Source organism: Miniopterus schreibersii (genome assembly GCF_964146895.1).
Source record: "Miniopterus schreibersii genome assembly, chromosome: 1".
NCBI lineage: Eukaryota > Metazoa > Chordata > Mammalia > Chiroptera > Miniopteridae > Miniopterus > Miniopterus schreibersii.
The window spans coordinates 146,167,078-146,189,433 of NC_138101.1; the positions used below are offsets into that span (position 1 = coordinate 146,167,078).

At 36.1% G+C, this 22,356-nt stretch overlaps 1 protein-coding gene and 1 pseudogene across 2 annotated transcripts; both read left to right on the forward strand.

Moving 5' to 3' along the window:
• Positions 1–1,920: 1,920 nt before the first annotated feature.
• Positions 1,921–17,922, forward strand: TERB2 (telomere repeat binding bouquet formation protein 2; the record flags this gene model as incomplete). Its single annotated transcript, XM_081140738.1, has 7 exons — positions 1,921–1,984; positions 2,102–2,183; positions 2,911–3,050; positions 4,896–4,957; positions 7,017–7,102; positions 15,117–15,205; positions 17,780–17,922. The coding sequence occupies 7 exons, from the start codon at positions 1,921–1,923 to the stop codon at positions 17,920–17,922; spliced, it is 666 nt and encodes a 221-aa protein (XP_080996864.1).
• On the forward strand, positions 12,377–14,471 carry LOC308564488 (AP-1 complex-associated regulatory protein pseudogene; annotated as a pseudogene). The gene is made up of 2 exons: positions 12,377–12,399; positions 13,480–14,471. The product of its transcript is annotated as an AP-1 complex-associated regulatory protein pseudogene (transcript).
• Positions 17,923–22,356: the final 4,434 nt, after the last annotated feature.

The following is a 22,356-nucleotide window of genomic DNA, read 5'->3' on the forward strand; positions in this document are numbered from 1 at the left end:
ACAAGTAAAGTAGATTTTAGCATCCCTCTCTCAGTAATTGATAGAGGAGTCAGACAATATGATGAACAAATATGACCCAATGAACATCTGTAGAACACTGCACCCAACACCTCAGAACAGCCAACAGCTGCAAAATATTTTTTAAACACACATAGAACATTGACCATATACTTCAGTCATAAGGAGAATTCCAACAAATTTTAAAGGATTATAATCACACAGGCCATATTCTTTTAATTTAATGCATTTAAGAATCCAGAAATCAATAGCAACAAGGTAAATAAATAATCCCATGTATTTGAAAATTTTAAAATATTTTAAATAACCCATGGATCAAATAACTTACATTGGAAATCCAAAAATATTTTAAATTGAATAATAAAAAAATGACATCTCAAAAACTTTGGCACACAGTTTAAAGGAAATTTATATACTTATATGTACAATTTAGAAAAACAAAGAATGAAAATCAATTATCTCTTTCAAGACATTAGAAAAAGAATAGCTATCTAAAACCAAGGAAATTATAAGAGCAGAAATTAATGATAGAGAAAAGAAATATATCAAGTATCTATGAAGCCAGAAGTTTCTTCTTTGAAAAGGCTAATAAAATTGACAAACCTCTGGTGAGACTAAAAAATAAAAAGGCACAAATAACTAGTATCAGAAATGAAAAAGGAGCTATTACTACAGAGCCTTGCAGACATTAAAAAAGATAATAAAAGCTTTTATGAACAGTGTTATATCAGTATTTTTGAAATTTTAGATTAAATGGGATGAACACCAGAAAATACAGCTTATCAAAACTGATCTAAGGAAGAGGGTGGATACTGTAAAAGAAAAGCATAATTTTGAGAAAACTGGAAATTTGAACACTCATGATATTTGACTGTATTAAAAATTATTATTTTTAAGTGTGATAATGGTATTGTGGTTATGTTTTTTAAAAGGTCCAATTAAAACATTTATAAATGAAATGATAAAATGAGTTTTGCTTCAAAAGAATACTTGATGCTAAAATTCTACTTCTGGGTATTTAACCAACTCTGAAAGACATATGCATCCCTACATTCATTGCAGCATTATTTCCAATAGCCAAATAAGTGTTTTTGGATATTATGAATGGATAAAAGTGTGGGGTATATATACAATGGAATTTTATTACTCAGTCATAAAAAAGATTGAAATCTTGCCATTTGCAACAACATGCTTGGTCCTGGAGGGCATTATGCTAAGTAAATCAGACAGGAAAAGACAAATACTGTATGATTTCACTTATATGTGGAATCTAAACAATAAAACAAATGAACAAATAAACAAAATTTGTTTGAAACAGACTCATAGATACAGAGAACAAACTGGTGGCTGCCAGAAAGAGGCGGTGTCAGGGGGTGGGCGAAATAGGTGAAGGGGATTAAGGGACACAAATTCACAGTTAAAAACGAAATAAGACATAAGGGATTATAACAACAGCATAGAGAATAGTCAGTAGTACTGCAGTAACTTCGTACAGCGACAGAAGGTAACTAGACTTACGGGAATAACTACATTGTAACGTACATAAATATCGAATCACTATATGGTATACCTAAAACCAATATAATATTGTAAGTCAATTATACTTCAATTTAAAAAAAACATTTGATGCTACACAGCCTGCACCCATGCCTGTACAACATAGCACAATAATTTTGTTAATACATACTCACGGTTTAAAATTCACAGGTATGACTACTGACCCCTCCCTGCAGAGTAGGTCTCCTCAGTCTGGTTGTGGCCGAATCCCTCTTCCTCCTGCCTCAGGCTTTTCCCGCCCACTACCCTGAGAACCAATCATCGAGCAGGCCTTCAGACCTGGGACCAATCAGCGATCTCTGCTACCGCTCCCTCACCCATGACCTCGACTGCAAGGCGGCCGCCATGTTCCAAGGGCAGCGGGGTTGGTTCTGCCGCAGCGTTGGCGGGAACCTGAGGCAATTCTGGGGTAGGAAGCCGGGTGGGAAGGGTGGGTGCGGTGATGAGGGTAGCACCCCTCCCCACTCTTGTGCCTTGGCCCCACGGTACTTGCTGACTTACCCTTTCTTTGCTCTTGCCTCCACAGTAGCCGAAGGGGGGACGATCAGTGACCTGAGGGCCGCGGACTTCTTGTTCAGCTGTGACGCTTCCCACCCAGACACGCTGAGGTACCTGAACGCCACCTGTCACGATGAGCCAGGAGTTGGAGGTGGAAATTGCAGCCCACTCATAAACGTGGATGATCGGAAGAGGCTGGAAACGAGCAAGCTTTCAGTCCTAAATGTGGGGATTAAAATAGATAATCTTTCTCCTCTCCTGTCTGCCACAGTGGCCTGGCCTCCTTCCTGGTCCCCCAGTGGCTTCTCGAGTTCCAGTGTTAACGGCTGTCTCTCCCACAGCTCCACGTGACTTCTTGAAGGCCCCTCATATTCAATACGCTTAAACCAAATCTCCTGATTGCCCCTCAGACCTGCACCAGGTCCTGTGCTCTCAAGCTTAAAACCTTTTTTTTGAATAACAACCTCTACCCACATTCATCAGTCAGTGGCCAGACACCATGGATTGTACCCCTCAAACATTCTTAGTACTCGCTGTCACTACCTTAGTACACACCCTAATTACCTCTTGCCCTGACTATCAGGGTATTTTTCTGGGGGGTTGCTCTGCCTTCGATCTGTCCACCTGTGATTTCCTCACATTGCTGTTGGATTATGTTTATAAAGCAGAGGTCTAATCACTGCCCTGGCTGCCCCTCTTCCCCATCCCCTTAACCCCCAGGCTGATTACCTACAGATAGATAATTGTCCCTACTTCCATTTATTTATTCTGTTTTTGAAAGGTTGAATACATTCTTGTTTATTTCATAACCTAAAGTATTTCCTTTCTTTCTCCTAGGGTATATCAGAGCCTCGATTACATAGACGACAATGCTACAGTTTTTCATGCCTACTATCTCTCTGCAGTAGCTAATGCTGAAATTAAAAATTCAGTGGCTTTAGGTCATTTCGTTCTTCCACCTGCATGCCTGCAAGAAGGTTAGCAAAGATCATTCGCCCAATCCTGTCAGACAGTCAAATCCCCCTAAGTCGTCCAACTGTATACTGATCTAAGTGGGAAAGCATGCACTTCGGATCAGATTGCCTTGATGTATATTCTAGTTTTATTTGTTTATCCTTCATGCATTCACTGAGATCCTCCTGTGTGCCATAGGCTGGGGATTCAGTGCTGAATAACACAACGCAGATCTTGTTCTCATGGTTCACTGGCTGGGATCCAACACTCACTAGTTCTGTAACCTTTAGGGCCTTCTCCCAAGCTGTTTTGAGGATAAAATGAGATAATATAAGAAGTCTGATCTGTGAACATTCAATAAAATGTTCTTTGCTAGTTTTGAATCTCTTCATTATATTTCTGAAAAATACTTTTCTACTTTCTGACATTTAAAGATTCATTATGATAATAAACCCTTCTATTACTATTGTTGTTTATACTTTTGAAAGTACTTTCACATTATGTCAGCAACCCTGTGAAGTAAAGGGCAAGTAAATAAAGTACTTCTGAAATGGGTTCTTTTAATTTCCCCTGATTTATTCTATTCAACCCTATCTATCTTACATGGCTAACTCTAAATATCCCATTTTTGTACGTCTTGCATTATTACCCGATTCTTGATGTGTATATGTCCATTCCTAGCAAGACAGACAGAAGCTAGTACAAATTTCCCGTGATCAAAGTATTAAAACAAAAAATGCTTGAAAAAGAGTTCTATAGAAGAGTTTTAGAAACCCCAAAGATTGGGTTCCTTTCATAGTTTTAATGTCCTGGTAGGACCTATTTATAACAATAAATTGCTCTAAGTGGTTATGTAAATAAATTAATGACTCCTATTCTGTCTGAGTTTAGCATCTTACAATTACATTGTATTTAGATTTTTAAAAACTGTCAGAAATGAAAACATGCTCCTTTTTAAAAATAAAAACTATACATTATTAATCCACCTAGACCAGTATTGTCTGGTAGAAGTATGAAGACGCAAATTTGAGCCACACATCAATCTTAAACTTTCTAGTAGCCACATTAAAAAGAATAAAAAGAAATAGGTGAAATTAATTTTAAGAATATATTTTATTTAACCTACTCTATCGAAAATATCATTTCAATATATAACCAATATAAGAGCTATTGAAATATTTTACATTTTTTGATACTAAGTCTTTGAAATTCAGTATTTATGTTAAGCTTACAGCACATCTCAGTTTGAACTAGTGACACATTTCATTATGGTGCCCACATGTAGCTAGTCAAGTGGCTACTACTTGGCAGAATAGATCTAGAGGAAAGCTACCTTTTTAGCCTTGAGTGGGCTACTGTGGAAACTTTTAAGATCTTTGAGTTAGGATGATGACATAGTCCTTTGACATACTGAGCATTGTAGAATTCCTGCACTACCATGTCCACTAGACATGTTGCTCTTCCACCCATCTTTTAGCAAAGTAAATTATTGAATTCTTGAAGACTTCTATTCTAAAAATTCAGGAATTTTACAGCTTTTATTTTGACTGGACAATTGCCTTCTTTATTATTGCTTGGTCTAAAGACACTGACATCTAATGAAAAGATATATTCCAGCAAGAAAACTTTACAACAATGATTCTCATAATGCACTGGAATCATCTGGAAAGTTTGTTGGAAATGTAAATTCCTGAGCTCCTTCTCAATAATCTGATTCAAAAGAAATCTGCATTTTAAACAAGTATCTTAGGTGATTTTGATACAAGTGGAATAACGCTGGCCTAGAAATTTCAGACTTCAAGTAAAATTCAGAAAATGTTACATTTACTTTTTAAAAAACAGTATTGGATTTGTTTTTCCTACAACAGAAATAAGAAGAAAAATTGGTAGTTTTATTTGGGAACAAGACCAACATTTTCTGACAGAAGAGGTAAGAGTAAAATAAGGTACTTAATTAAAATCTACAGTTTCAAAAATTTTTGCAAGCGGTGTAATCTTAAAAATGTTTGCCTGTGACATGTTAGCACCAATGATCCAGGTTAAGGAATTTAAAGACCATGTTTTTCTTGAACATTATCTGATTTGACATTGTTTTTATACTAGTACATTAGTAATATTGAGATTTTTTTGTACGAATAAAATCATTCATATAACTTGAAATTTTGCTTCTGTCAGTAATAATAAGGGAGTAATAGTTGCCTAGTATATACCAGTTCTTTTCTGCCAGTGTAGATTCTGATTGATTAATTACGGTGTTGTACCATTTGTTAAATATTTTTAATAACACCCCTCAGTAAATGTGCATAATACTAAAAATTGAATTTTATAGCTTTTGCCATCCTACCTCAAATTTGCCTATGCTTTTGACTTCAGAATCTTTATGCAGTAGCCAAGTTTGGGATAATTTGAACATCAAAATTAACAATGACAGTAATGAATTATAAAACATTACATTTTTAAAAGTTCATGACTCCATAGTGATACTTCAAAAGCATAAAGAAAGAAAAAATAGAAAAACAGAAGGAAGGCAGGAAGGAAAAGATGGGATAAGAGAAATTTTCCTTAAGGATAGCAGCTAATAAATATACAAAGAATGATAGAACAGAAAACCCCACTTTACCACTCCCAATAAAATCATTGATTTAGGCAAGGGTCATTAATGGATGTTAAAACCATGATCTCAAATGATCACCCCACAGATTACTAATTATAAAGGTAAGCAATGTACCTTTACACTGGAGAGATCTATCAGACCACCACCTTAACCAACTGATCAAATTTAGCATCACCAATACTGGAACAACCTCTCATTATGTTCAGCTTGATGTAATACGATAAAAAGTACATAATATTATCTCTGTAATGTTCCTGTTCAAAATGCTTAACCTGAATCTAGTTATGACTAAACACTCAGACAATTGTAGAATATTGGAAATACCGCAAAACAATTAGCTGGCTTAGGGTTTTTAAAACAATGTCATAAAAAAAAAGGCAGGAAGACTGTTTTAGATTAAGAGACATAACCAAATGTGATGTATAAACCTTGACTGGATTCTGGATTTTAAAAAAAAAGTTTAAAAAAAAGGCATTTTGAGAACATTTGGGAAAATTTAAGTATGGACTGTATTACTAGGTGATATTGAATTAATGTTATTTTTTTTTAACTGTGATAGTGGTATTATAAAGATAAAATATATTTTTTAGAAAATGCAATGCTAAAGATTAAGGAATAAAATGTCACAATATCTGCAAATATTTTCAGATGGTCCAGTAAAAATAAAAATTAATGGGGAAGAAATGCAGGGTGGTAAAAATGCCAACACTTTATGAACCTAGGTGAAAGGTATATAGTACTTATTGTATTACTCTTTAACTTTTGCTAAGTTTGAAATTTTTCAAACTAAACAGGAAGAACATCTTTACAATTAATACGTCTAAAGCCAAACAATTAACATTTATTTTGTACTCCTTTTATTAATTTGTTTTTTTCTTCTCAAAGTATCATAATCTGAAAATAATATTTCTTTTATAGTCTTTGTCTATGTTGTACAAAGGACCAAAATATTTAACCACTGTGGCTTATCACAGTGCTTCCAGGGACATGAATGGTGATAGAATGGTTATTATTTGATAGTAATTATTGAGTATTCCAGGACTTTAGAGCTAAAAAGTCCTTAAAGATCATTAATTTAATCATTCAGTCTTAGAAATGAGAAAACTAAGGTAAAAGAGAAGTAAAGATCTGTCTTGGTTCACATAGCTAGATATTATTAGAAAAGTGGAACAAAATTTTCTCAGCTCCAACCCAGTCCAGCATTTTTTCTACTAAAAAATTAGAACATGCCTGCTGTACTATTGACTATTGACTAGACACTATTGACTCTAGAACTTGTATGATTATATAGTAAAGGATTTTGTTAGTTCTTTCAAAATATTGATTGATATTGAATATTAGCCAATTATAATGTGATTTCTTTTGCTATCCACAGCATGATGAAATAACACCAAATGAAATAAGCCCCCTTAAGGAAAACAGTGAGCTAGCCACAGATCACCAAAAAGAATTATCCAAAAGGTATTGAATTCATATGCTTCATTGATATTCAATTCAATGTAGACATCTTTGAGCACTGACTATGTGTTTATCTCATTTAATTTTCAGTTTTCTTATGAAATTGTACATCATCACATTGATATTTTACAGAAAGAGATCTAGGATCAGATAGATTGTAATTTGCCCAAAGTCTTCTATTAAGTGGGGAGATGCAGGATTTAAACTGAGTCTATCTAATTCTAGAGCCCATGCATTTAACTACTGTGTTAGACTAACCTTGCAGAAAAGAAGCTAGAATTTTATTTATATTATGATTACTGTTACATTATTTTTTAAATATATCTTTTTATTAGAAGAAAATATACTAATTATTAGCAGTAATTTTATTAGGATTGGAAGTTGTGATGTGATTACTTTGGTTTAAGAAATTAAATTTATAAAGACAAAAGTGTACTTGTCATTGTGTTAGGGCCAATCTTTGAGAGGTCCCCTTGTTGCAGACTTATTTATTATCTAGTCTTAATTTCATATTTTCCAGTTTAGTGGTTTCAAAATATTCATGGGGGAGCATTGGTTATGCAAAAGTCTGGTATTTGACTGCTAAAATAAAAATGATCAATAGGAATTGTCTTGCCCAGCCAGGGTGGCTCAGTGGTTGAGCACCAACCCATGAACCAAGAGGTCACCAGTTCGATTCCTGGTCAGGACACATGTCTAGGTTGGGGGCTCAGTCCCCAGTAGGGGGTGTGCAGGAGGCCACCAATTGATGTTTCTCTCTCATCGATGTTCCTCTCTCTCTCTCTCTCTCTCTCTCTCAAATCAATAAAAACATTTAAAAAAAATAGTAATTGTCTTTCTTCAATATAAAAAGTAATGTTTGCTCTAGCCAGTTTTGCTCAGTGGTTAGAGCATCGACCCTCAGACTAAAGGGTTCTGGGTTCAATTCTAGCCAAGGGCACAAACCTCTGTTGCAGGCTCAAACCCCAGCCCCGGTCAGGGTGCGTGCAGGAGGCAACCAATTGATGTCTCTCTCACATCGATGTTTCTGTCTCTCTATCTCCCTTCCACTTTCTCTGAAAAGCAATGGAAAAAATACCCTTGGGTGAGGATTAAAAAAAAAAGGTAGTAAGTTTAATTTATAGAGTTTTTTTCAATTTTAAGTTTTTCTCCCTTAATTTTTTCTTACATTTTTTATACCTACTATTTTGGTTTGTTACAATTTGATGTAAGTTGTTATCTGATGTAACACAAAGTTGCATATTCAATTATGTTAAATTTAGTAAACCATTGCTTCATGGTTTGGTGACTTCGAGATATCGTACCACTTAAGTTTGAGAATCCATATTTTAGGTTTTTGGGGTCTCTATGTGTAACACTCCTTTGAACTTACTTGTTATGCTTTTTGAGATAAGAAACTGGTAAGGAGAGGAAGGAAAATGACACTAGAAGGTGTGAGACCAGGAAGATATTCTTAAGAGCTGGATAGAGGAGAGAATAGTTATCCTAAGTGACCTTGTAAGAGAAGGCTGGGAAATAGAATTAAAAAGTGCCTCCCAGTGTGATTCACTTGGCTAGGAAAGATATAAAAGTTCTTTAAGAAACAGTTGTCCTGCAAAGTACGGAAACCATAAAAGAAACGATTGATAAATATGACTACCAAACATTTTTTGTTTTGTTGTTTTGTTAATCCTCACACAAAGATATTTTTTTTTAATTGATTTTAAGAGAGTGGAAGGGAGGGATTTGGGGGGAGAGAGTGAGAGAGAAACATCTATGTGAGAGAGACACATCAATTGGTTGCCTTGTGCCGCAACCCCAGGGCTGGGGATCGAATCTGCAACCCAGGTGCGTGTCCTTGACCAAGAATCAAACCTTCATCGCTTTGGTGCATGGGCCAACACTCTAACCACTGAACCACACTGGCTAGGGCCTCAAAAATATTTTAAATTTGTACAAGGCAATAAAAATACTATAAACCAAGTCAAAAGAAAAATATACACTGGGAAAAACATTTGACAAAGGCTAGTTTCCTTAATATACAAAGAAGGCTTACGAATCTGGGGAAATATGTTCAATCCAATAACAACAAAAGTAGACAAAGGATATGAATAGACACATTCTGTAGATGTCTACCTACAGCCTTTTTTGTGTGTGGAACCACCATAGGGTGCAGTGCAAACATAGATAAAATATATTTTACACTTGAAGCATTTAAGTGTAAATGCTAGTATTGAACACAAGCAGTGAACTAGTTGTTGAGTACTTGCTAAATACAAGACTCTTGTGAGCTCCTGTTCATAATAATTCATTTGTTTCTCAGAACCTTATAAGATAGGTAAATAGTATTAGTCCCATTTTACAGTTGAGGAAACAGGTGTCAGAGAGCTAAATAATTCACCCAATATTATTTCAGTAGTGAAGCTGAATTTGAAACCAAGGCTAGCTAGCTGATACACTCTTTTTTTCAATATGTTTTTATTGATTTCAGTGAGAGGAAGGGAGAGGTAGAGAGAGAGATGGGAAACATCAATAATGAGAGAGTCATTGATCAGCTGCCTCCTGCATGCCCCATACTGAGAATCTAGCCCACAACCAGGGCATGTGCCCTGACCAGGAATTGAACCTTGATCTCTTGGTTTATAGGTCCAATGCTCAACCCCTGAGCTACTCTGGCCAGGCCAGAGTCCAAACTCAATCACTATCCTGTCTTCCTTCCCCAATATGTTCCCAAAATCTTCAGGAAATTGCATGGATGTTTATTTTTCTTGTTTTTAATTACCATAATTTTATTATTATGAATATAATGCATGTAATTTGTCAAAATAGAAAATACAAAAAAGAATAAAGAAAATTAAAACCCCACCACTCAGATATAACCACCACCATTAGTATATTTTTGCTAGTTTTATACAAATACATGCATTAAATAGAGTTAATGTCGACTGCATACGGTTGTATGTGAAACAGAGAGTTTATTCTTGTATTATTATTTAGTAATATTACTGTATTAATTACCATATGAACAACTGTAAACTTACTTTTGTTCTACCCTATATAGCCTGTCCCTTGATTTTCCATTGAGTGTTCAATGGGCAGTTCCCCATTTTGAAAAGCCTTATTTAATATGATTTGTAAGAGCTGTATATGGTATTTCATCTTGTTTAACTACCTTTTTAAAAAAATGTTTTAAATTATTTACAGGTTGTTTCTCTTATGGCACCTTCATGAACAACTTTTTAAAAAATATATTTCTCTGCTTTTAAAGATGATATTCTTAATTTAAATTCTCAGATTTGGAATTTACAGTATAAAGAGATATGAATATTTTTTAAAGGCCATGATGTCTACTGTTAGTTGCTTTCTACAAAAGTATAAATTTAAATTACCACCAGTGTTGGTCTCACTGCATCCTCATCATTATATTAAGTGTTAATAAGAAGCCTTGTGCTAACTTAATAGATGAAAGTGGCAACTTCTTTTAATTTTAATTTTCATTTGATTACTAATAGGTTTGAACTTTTTTGAATTTGTTTATTAGAATTTTATAGTTCCTTTTCTGTGGCTTTTTGTTTCTATTATTTCTCCATTTTCTATTGGGGGGTCTTATTGTTTTGCTTATCAACTTGTCTGAAGTCTTTATATAATGACCATATCATCTTTTTGCCAGTTTGTCACATTGTATCCTCAGTTTGTTGTCTGATTTATACTTCTTCAGAGATACACATTTTAATTTTTTACATTATTAAATTAATCACTTTTATAATTTCTTTATTGCTTTTACCTTCAGAAAAGTCCTTTCCCACTCAGATATCAAATAGGTTTTTAACTCTGCAGAAATTTATTTTGGTGTAAGATAATTGGTGAAGATCTAATTATTTTTGTTTTGCAAATAAGAAATTTCCACCAGGTTTTTAAAAATAAATCTGTTTCAACGGATGTGTGATATCCCTTTGTCATACGTTGTTTTTGTGTATATGAAGATCTATTTTTAGACTACTTGTTTCATTCCATTAATCTGTGAATCTATTTTTATATCAATACAATATTATGTTAAGTTAGATAACTTTATTTATGTATTTTAATACCTGAAAAGGTAAGTCCCAAACTCCCTTTTCCTTAGCTCTTCATGCCTACTTATTTTTTTTCTATGTTCAGATTTTAATTATTTTTAATAGGTAACATATTCACATGGTTTAAAATCCAAAATATACAAAAGTGGATACTATGAAAATGTATTGGCCCCTAACAAGCCAGATTCCTTCCAGAGGCAGTCAATATTATCAGTTTCTAATATATGCATGTACTAGCAAATTTATATACATATTCCTTAATTTCTCCTGTTTGCACACATAGTAAGTAATACACTGTAGTCCATTCATTTGTGATGCAACAGTACCTCTGTTTTAATTACTTAGAATATGATTTAATATCTAAAACTAGTTCCTCCTCCTCACTCTTTTTCAGATTTTCTTAGCTATTCTTTCTGAATTTTTCCATCTGATTTTTACAACCACCTTGTTCATATTTTTTAAAAATTCCTGTTATTTTTAGTGACATTACAAAATTTTTTATTAGCTTAGGGACATTATGATCCAAATATTCCTTTCTGAGAAAGTGGTATTCTTCTCCCCCTCCCTCCCATTTGTTCAAGTTTTCTTTTGTGGCCTTAAGGAACTTTTTCATATTTTCTTTATACAAATCTGTACTTCTTTTAAGATTATTCCTAGGTATGTTTTTTTCATTATGTTACAAAATTAGTCTTGCCTCCTAATAGATATTCTAACATGTTGCTTAGGTGAATTTTAGAATTATTTTTTTTTCTTAAGCTTTAAAATCCCTTTGGGACTTTATTGAGAATTGTGTTAAACTTCAATTTGAGAAGAATTGTTATCTTTATAATTTTCATTATTCCTATCCAGGAGAATGCTTTTGGTTTTCTTTTATTTTTCTCTTCTATATCTCAGTAAAGGTTTTTATTTTCTACATATAAGATCATAAATTTCTTACTATGGTTATTCCTAGATTTTTATGAATTTTATTGCTATTGTGGATCTCTTGCATTTTATTTTGTACTAGTTATTGCTATTATACAAGAAGGTTATTGATTTGGATGTATTTGTCTTATATCTACCCATTTAGAAGAATATTGAAGTTGATTCTCTTGGCTTTTCAGGGTGCCGAAGCTTATCATTTTGTTAATAATGAAAGTATTGTTTTATCCTTTCACTAGATATCTCTTCTGTTTCCTTTTCTCCCCTTCCCCATCTCTTATTGCTTGGCCAGAAATTTAGAGCCATGATAAATGGTAATAATGATGGGTATCCTTGTTTAGTCCCTGATGTTTTGGGGAACACTATTTTGCTTTATTTGTAGGATCTCATTCGAACTGAACTATGGTTTCTTTTAGAAGAGTTTAGATGAAATCTAATTTTTAAACAAATTGAAAATAAAGTCTGTATTATCACTCAGTATAATGTTAGATTTTTAGAAAAATAATTTAAGGGTGATCCCAATTTTTTATTATTAAGGTTTTTATTTTCATACAATTGTATTATCTAGTTGTTATATGTGGCCTAAATATAGTAAATCTTTTTATTTGGCACAGTTAGAAAATAGGATATTTTAGCTGAAAACTGTTTAGCAATTTAAAAATTAGAATATAGCCCGGCCATTGTGGCTCAGCAGTTGAGCATCAACCTATGATCCAGGAGATCCCCGTTCCATTCCTGGTCAGGGCACATGCCTGGGCTGTGGGCTCCATCCCCACCAGGGGGCGTGCAGGAGGCAGCCTATCAATGATTCATCATTGATGTTTCTCTCTCTCACTCTCCTCTCCGAAATAAAAACATTTATATATATAATTTAAAAGAATATAATTAATTATACACTATACAACTACACTAGAATAATTTAACTTTCTTTTGAATCTTAGTGTACCTCATGATTATCCCAGACATCATTTTTTAATTTTAGTTTAAAGTATGGAAATACTAGTTAATGGTTTCAATTATTTGAACACTGAAAAACAAACAAAATGCTGTGATTATTTAAAATAGAGTCTACTATGCTTTTCTTTCCACATATTTAACATTACATATGTATATATGTATTTTCTCTCATTATAAAGTACTGTTGAATTATTACGCACTCAAGAATCCTGAGTAACTTCGGCCGCGGGAGCGGCCTCTGGCGCGCGGCTGGGGGCTGGGGGTTCGGGGCCGGGGGCCGGAGGCCTTGGGCCTGGGGCCTCGGGGGGCTCGGGGCTCGGGGCTCGGGGCTGAGGTGAGCGCCGCGCCGTGCGGCCGGCCCGAGGGTCCACAGCCCGCAGCCCGACGCTCCTTCCTCGCGCGGCGGCGGCGACCGGGTGGCCGAGGGAATAGTCGCCACCTTTGTTCCAGCCGCGCGCCCCACGCAGCCCGCTCGGGCCGTCCCGCCGTGGGTCCCGGCGCCCATCGGCTGGAGCGGCGCGGCTGCGGGCAGGCGGAGGAGCGGCGCCTGGCGGCTGCCACGGGGAACTGCTACTGGACGCAGTGCTTAAGACAGCTGCGCTTCGGACGCAGCGCAGCGGAGGATCGAAATATTTTAGACCATGCTCAAGAGGTGAGCATTTAGCTATAGAGCTTGAGAACCTGGTAGAAGCAATGAAGGGGAAAGCCCAGGAAGCAGACTTAGGGTTCTTACCGGGGAGGAAGTTGTTGACCTCCGAGAGAGGCGTTATGATGCTATTGCTGAAAAGCAGAGACCTTGACACGGAAACTGAAAAGGAGTCAGCCTTGCAAGAAGAGAAGACTAGAAGAAGCGGCTTTATACGCTGCACAGCGTGAAGCAGCCAGGGCAGCAAAGCCTCGAAAGCTCTTGGAGGAAAGGCCGGGCGCTGTGCGTGGATGCCGCCCCTCCAGCAGTGCAGAATGTCAAGGTTCAGGACCAGAAGATGGCTTTGAGTCTTGTTTGAGAAATATAAAGTCACAGTGTGAAGTTTTTCAAAGTAGTAGACTCTCATCAGATGCCACAGTTTTGACACCAAATAAGAAAGCAGTTGTGATTTAATAACCAAAACTAAATCAACTAGCGGAAATGATGACAGCACGTCCTTAGAGCTAGAGTGGGAAGATGAAGAAGGAATGAACCGAATGCTTCCAATGAGAAAGTGTTCTAAGGCAGAGGAAGACATTCTCCCGGGCAGCACTCAAGTGTAGCGGCAAGAAGCCTGGAAGTCATCCTGCGTCAGCCTCTGATGACTACAACAGGCTGGAGTGGGAGAGCGATTTCCTGAGCGCGTGGATGACAATGGCAATTCCAGTACTCGGGGTTTGTGAGCCCTGTGCTAGAGCCATCTGCTTCAGGCAGGAAGCAGCCTGATGGAGATCAGCAGAAACAAGAGGGATGGTGAAGGTGACCCGGAGACAAGTCATTGTCTCTCCTGTATCAGCGTCTTTGAAACTGGACATGATGGCAGCGAACTCCCACCTGCAACAGGCAGAGCAGCGCTTTAGCGTACTCCCTGCTTCAGGCAACGAGATCCGGATCTAATGTTTTAAATGAAAATCTCCTGATAGGTGACTTATTTAGATTTTAAATTAAGAAAACAATACATGGAATACTTTCAATTGTATGTGAAATCATATACCAAGCCCTACGAACTGGTGTGTTACCTTTTCCTATCTCTTTATTTTTCATTTCAAGTTTGACAATAAGACCATACCTATAATCCGACAACAAAAGAAATAATTGTTGATAATAAAGTGGTTTGTGGGGAGCATTTAAAAAAAAAAAAAAGAATACTGAGTGAAAGACCCTCTAATATAATTCAATAAATACTTGTTTTGTAAAGTGGCCAAAAGAATAAAAAATATCTATATGGGCCCTTGTATTACTTAGAAGCACACAAGAAGTTCACACTTAACATTTTTACCCAATTAAGACTGAAATCTGATCAAAGAGCAGTTAGATTACTATGTATATTGCCTGGAATAATTTTTCATTTGTAAAACAAGTCCAAATATAAATACGACTTTCTGTATGTTTCATTTTACAGCACAAGAAAGCATTTTATAAGGACTCCAGTTGTAGAAAAGCAGATATACTTCCCTCTTCAGAATTATCCAGTGAACAACATGGTAACAGGTAATTTAAAATAAAATTTAGAGCCCTGGCTGGGTAGCTTAGTTGGTTAGAACATAATCCAGATATGTCAAGGTTACGAGTTTGATCCCTGGTCAGGGCACATATGAGAATCAACCAATGAATTCATAAATAAGTGGAATAACAAATTAATCTCCCTCTCTTTTCTCTCTCTCTTTTCTTTCCCCCTTCCTCTCTCTCTCTAAAATTAAAAAATAAATAAAATAAAATTTAGAGTAAACCCAAGTAGGGAAGAAACAAGGGAATATTTTGTACAACAAAGCTGCTGTTATACTAGCCTAGCAAGTAGAACCTCCTCTATTACACATGCTAATAGAGGAGACATCATTCACACATTAAATAAATTAATTTGCAGATATGACCCAAAGATAGCCTCATATTTTCTGTGTTAAAACACTAGTCTATACGTAGGGTTAGGACATGTCCCAGTTTATACAAGACAGTTTCCATTTATACCTGTTGTCCCGATAATAGTTTTTACTCTCATGTATCCCAGTTTGGAAGATAAATTATATAGACAACTTTAATCATAGTTTCCTTTGAGCATCTTATGAAACAGGCCCCTTTCCCTTATACACACACACACACAAGAACATAAACACACACCAACTTTACATATAACTTAAAGAGGCTTGCATATGCCCAGAGGCCCATTATGGATCACCCAGGTGTCCATTGACTCCATGTTTGGGTTTCCTAGTACCTGACAGAAAAGACAGTGAACTGAAGCTGACATTGAGAGAATGGAACCAAGAGAACAAGTTGAATAGTGGTCACTGGGATTTGGATAGTGCTAAGTGAAGTAGATATTTGGATACTTGATATGGGTAGTATTCAGTAGGCCATTGATAATTTTTAAAATAGAGGTCTAAAAAATTGTTTTCAAAACAGCAATTTTAAAAGTATAAGTTTTTGAAATTTTACTTAAAAAAACATTTGTATATTTATCTTTTTCTCTTTATTTAGCAGTGTCAAAACTATCTCCACAATAATCTTCAAAACTGCTATAATAATCCATTTCTGATACATAAATATCCTATCTTTCTTATACATACAGGAATATTTTATTACTGTAGTTATTACTATAGAAAATAATCTTTAAATTCCTATACTCATACATATCTTCAGAAACTTCACACAGTGTATATGTGCAATTAACTAGACATTAATACTTTCTGAACTAGTTTATTTTACACAGAGACATAGGCATTAGACAAATACCTTGAGCCATAGGATAATTAATAGGTAATATCACTAATATAGTAATAGTGCTTCAAGAAATTTTCTGAGGTAAATAACTATGATTAAAATATCTTTTAAAATGCAAATCAATTTTATATGATTGAATTCATAGTTAATTTTTTAACTGTGAATTTATTAGCTACTATTAGAAACAAACTATATGCATAGATAACCTGTTGTTGGTGGTGAGATGGTGTTCTAAATCCAGTAATTCTTGAGCCCTACCAGAATTTTTCACATGTAGGATTTACTTCAAAATAAAGTTTCACTTTTAGTATAAACCATAAACACTTATATTACACATAAAATATAATCACTCAGATAAAAATTGATATGAAGGTAATATTGCTGAAGTGACTGAATCCTTAAATTTTCCCTATTCTAAGTGTTTTTTTATATTCATGTCTATTTCAGATTATTCAGGACATCAAAATTACTCATATCAATAACCTTTGTTGATTAAGCAGTAATATTGATTTTCCCATTAATTTTTTATTAAAAGAATATTATCTTAGTGTTAGCAGTGCAGGAAAGTGTTGCCTGTTCCACTAGGGAAGATGAACTGTTTGCGCTTTTGGTAACTAGTTGTATAGTTCTAGGTGATTATACTCTAAACCAGACACACTTCCCAGTTTTTTGATCTAGGTACTTTAACTGTTCCAATCCCCAATCTTAACACGATACTCTTAATAGTCAAAGTGGTTAATTAAGTATCTTTGTTTTTAAAAGGAGGTAGAAGGGCCCTAGCTGGGTAGCTCAGTTAGAGCGTTGTCCCAATTCACCAAGGTTGTGGGTTCAATCCCTGGTCAGGGCACATACAAGAATCAACCAATGAATGCATAAGTAAGTGGAACAGCAAATTGATGTGTCCCCCCCCCATCTAAAAATTAATAAATAAAAATAGCCTGGCTGTTGTGGCTCAGTGGTTAAGTGTTGACCTATGAACCAAGAGGTACCTGGTTCAATTCCTGGTCAGGCCACATGCCAGGGTTGTGGGCTCAATCCCCAGTAGGAGGCATGCACAAGGCAGCTGATTGATATTTCTCTCTCATTGATGTTTCTATCTCTCTATCCCTCTCCCTTTAAAATCAAAAACATTTTAAAAAATAAAAGGAGGTAGAAGGTTGTAGGGAACAGGTAAGGGGTATAAGGGTGTTTGTTGATCATTATCAGGTGTCACGAAGAATATTCTGACTAGTATTATTTCTTTTCTAAGAACCTTCTTTAGAAATCTTAACTTTAATCAACCAAAGACACTGAAAATCAGATAGTATGATAAAATTTCAAATATATACATATTTTTTTACTTTGTAGGCTATGTATCAATTGATGCCATGAAGAAATTCCTAGGGGAGCTACATGACTTCATTCCTGGAAGTTCAGGATATTTGGCATACCATGTTCAAAATGAAATTAATATGTCTACTATAAAAAACAAATTGAAGAGGAAATGTTAAGTAAAATTGTCCTTATATTTTCTATAAAATATTATCAAAGATGTGCATGATTTTAAGTTCTCCCATTTGGGACAAGGGTATGAAGGAATGGGGATGATTTCTTCTCTTTCTTTCTCAAAAATGTGTCTTTAGGAAATTTATAATATTTTTGGCTCTCAATTTTGACATTTGGGCTGGATTTTTTTTACCAGCTTGTAACACATGTCTATAGATTCCGAGTGTACATTTGTTATGGAGTAATTGTCATTGAAACACACTTCGTAAGAAGTCTCTCTCTCTCTCAGATCTTCTTTTAGCTTTAACATCCTATTATATATATATATATATATATATATATATATATATATATATATATTTTTTTTTTTTTTTTTTCCTAGGTTCAGTGATGTGAACGTAAAATTTATGATTCTGGTCATTTTATTTAAAGTTAAAAAATTAGAATGTTATAGTTGAATTCTGAATTACTGTTTCTGACTTGAAAATATGAAGTAGAACATTTTAATAATTCAGACTTCATGTGTGGACAATTTGATAATAAATGTATGAGAAGTAATTTAACATAAACAAGTTTTATGTCACCTAAAATGAACCCTCAAGGCATCTTAGAATCATAGTACTGTAAAGGACCTGAGAGACCATAGAGTCCCATCCATTTGTTGTTGTTGTTTTCGTTGCTTTTCAGAGAGAGTGGAAGAGAGAGAGAGAGATGTGAACTTGCCCTGACCGGATCCCAGGATCAGCCTGCAGCTGAGGTACATGCCCTTGGCCGGAATTGAACCCCATACCCTTCAGTCTACAGGCTGACACTCTAGCCACTGAGCCAAACTGGCTAGGGCCATTTGTTGTTTTTAATGAAGAAATGAAGGGTATCCTACCTAGGTGACTAACTGGGAACTAAATCAGGACTGGAACATAGTTCTGTTGATTTCCAGGCCAGTGCTTCCCTATTCTCCCACGTGGTATATGCTGTAGCCTGTGTGAGATATGTCTTGAGATGTAGTGATTTCAAGAAGGCAACTTCTTTATTCAATTCATATGGTCATGTTATATAGAATCTGGTAGGTTTATTACATTTTGGAGATTTATAAATGACACAGTATTTGTGAAGCTATCATCTTGTTAAAGCTATACTCTCTCCTAGGAAGTACATACCAGCTGTAGAATTATCTAAAGAAAATGTTTTTTTTTAGCATTTGATCATTTGAATGTATGTGGGCTCTGGCTTTTCTCCCATGACTCAAGTTTCATAATACAAAATTTTAACACTACTTTCAGCATCAGCACTAGAAAGTTCTATTTTTTTCAATATAGTAACTTTTCTTTATTTATATTCATATTTTTAGTTAAACTCCTCTGAACTTGTAAACTTAAAAAAATCCAAAAACCCTAAATATTATCTTTCCCTGAAACATAATACATATTGTCTTTCCTGCATACTTTATCTTACATTCAGCTGAATACATTCAGCTGATTATGTTTCTTTTTCTAAATTGATTTTTAGAGAGAGAGGGAGAGAAACATCTATGTGAGAGATTGAAACATCAATTGGTTGCCTCCCACACGCCCCCTACTGGGGATCAACCCTGAAACCCAGGCATGTGCCCCCACTGGCAATCAAACCGGCAAATCTTTCGGGGGCCCAAGATGATGCCCAACCAACTGAGCTACACCAGCAAGGGCCACCTGATTTATGTTTCTTATATAGCAACCAAGCCTGTTTGTGGATCATTAATTATTAAAAGGATTAAATAAATTTACACCAAGCTATGTACATTGATTTGGGGTATTCCAGTATTTTTCTGACATATGTAGTATGCATGTAATATAGTAAATAAAAAACTACAACAAACAAAAGTGATTCCCAAACAAAGTGATTGTATTGTTAGGTGTATATAGGAAAGGTCGGATGCAGTATATATCCTTGAAATACTGCCAGAAGCAATAAAAACAGTTGATAAGCCTTTTAGGAATTGAAAGCATATGAATAAAGTAGGCAAAGATAAACCGTTTGTTTTGCTAAAGTCTGTCTTTTTTTGAGAGTATGTCTTTTAAAGCTGGGGACAATGAAATAAAAGAAGGGCTTAGGAGAGAAGAAGCAACAGTAGAGAGCCTAGGCATGGCTGCTTTGGCTCTCTGGAAACATGGGAAAGAAGTGAGCCAAGGCAGGGCTGCTGTCAGAGAAAAGGGGTTCTTGGGGACAGGTTCAGGAGGTTAGCCTGGGACGAGCTTCTGCTGCCCATTGCTCCCCTGGTTGCAAGTCTCATGGGAACCCTTAGAGATAAGGAGATATATGCTTGTAGAGGAAGAAGAGAAGGAAGGGAAAGGCATGGGTGTGAACCCAGGAGGGAGAACACAGGCAAAAGTCTGTTGTCTTAAAGTAAAAAGCAGTATGATTTTACCTATTGCTCATTTAAACTGTTTCTTTTTATTTGCCATAGCATATCTGATGGATGTTGTCTCTGGTTCCCATCTTTAAAAAAAAATGCTCCCCGTATTGTAGGCAGTTAGACATGAGCAGAGCAAGGACAATGGGCCAGGTAGAGAAGGTCACCAGGGTGGAAAGTCCCAGGTAACTACCAACTGACAATTATAGGGTGGGGCCTCCCCCCAGGGTGACCTTTTCTCCCCTAGCATATCACTGGTAATGTGGTTTGGACCCCCTGACCTTTCCTCCCTAGAGATAACATCTAGGCCTCAGTTATATTTCAGCTCCAGGTCCAGAAAAGCAGCAAAACTAGACCAGCAACCCCACAGCTGACCTCAGGACTAACTGCTTTGGATAATGAATGACCCCCTGCCCTGGTGCCGACCAATCAGTCAGTGGAGACCCTGACCCTGAAAGGACACACCTGGAAAGCTGCTAGATATTCTGCTGAGATCTTCCCCTGGGACCTCCCCTAAAATCTCCATCCTCAAAACCCTTAGGACAGAGGACCCAATGCACTCTCCCTTCTGGCAGCATGCCCTCACCTTTTTGTTTCCCCTCCCTTTCCCCTTCCTCCAGCTCCTCCCCCTCCCCCAACCCCAGAAGTATTACTATTACCTTCCTCACTCCCAAGCTCCAAGGGCCCTTCCCTTACCTCTATAACTTATTTCCTAAGCCCATTTCTTCTAGGAATTACTTTTTCCACCTCTATGATTTACCAAATAAATGTTCTCTTATAATTGGAGTCTTGGCTCTGAATTCTTTCCTAGCCAGAACTCAAGTACTGAGGGTGCTGAACCCATGTCCAGTGTGACCCCACTTGTCTGACACTCAGTGCCATTCCTGCCACCTGCAACACCCCCACTTTTGATATTTCTCTACCCCTTTGCAAACATATCTCCTCTAATGCACTTCACTATTAGACAAAGTCATTCCTCATACTGTTTAATATGGTATGTAGTTCTTATTTCTTATTTCTTTATTTTTTAAATTAAATTGATTGGGGTGACATTGGTTAATAAGATTACATGTTTCAAGTGTACAATGCTATCATCTTATTTATTTCATCCTTTGTGACCAGATTATTTTTCTTTCTAGCTTTTGGTAGAGTTTTGTGTCATTAGATAAGTTATGGATCATTGACAGAGTCTGACAGTTATTTCTGAATGTCTGTTACCCTTTCTTCCATGATAATAGAACCCCCTAATTTCCATCTGGGCACAGGCTACCTAGAATAAAGACCATATTCTCAGTCTCACTTGAAATTAAGTATGACTATGTCACATGTTTTGGTCAATGATGCACAGCAGAAATGGCATCTGGGAACCTTTCTTAAAGACATCTGGTATGTACCCTTTGTCTCCCCCATTTTTTCTGCTTCTTATTTCATTCTGTTGCTTGGAATGCAAATGTGATAGCTACCATTTGAACCATAAGAGTGTGGCAGGATAGTAAGAAGCTGGGAAAATTCCTGGGCAAGTGGAAGAGGAAACTGAGACAAGAAAATTAAACAAGGCCAAACACTTTGAGCAGCTTGCAGCCAGCTTGTGAATCTCAAGACCTTATCTTCCCCAACCAAGGAAACTTGAAAGCAATGGTACCTCTCCTCCCTAACCAGAGAATACAGGAAAGGGGGATGGGGGAAGGGGGGAGTTTTATTTCACTCACTGAACAAAGAAGTCAGCAGTCTTGGAACTTGCCAAGATAAATCACCAGATGTTCTCACAAATTCTGGAAAAAGCCACAACAAAGTAAAAGGGGGACCTTGAAGTCTAGTTTGTTGCCCAAGATATCTAGCAGAGGAAACTTGAAACCTGCAGACAGAAAAGTATAAAATTCCTATACCTCCACCAGGCAGGGAGCTCAGACTAGCTGGATGCCTGCTTGTGCTACATGCCAAGTGTGTTTTTAATAAATTCGCTTGTCTTGCTTCCTTAATAAATTCACTTGCTTTGCTTAAACACTGCTGTCTGTCACTCATTTGAAATCTTTCTTATGAGACTGACAAG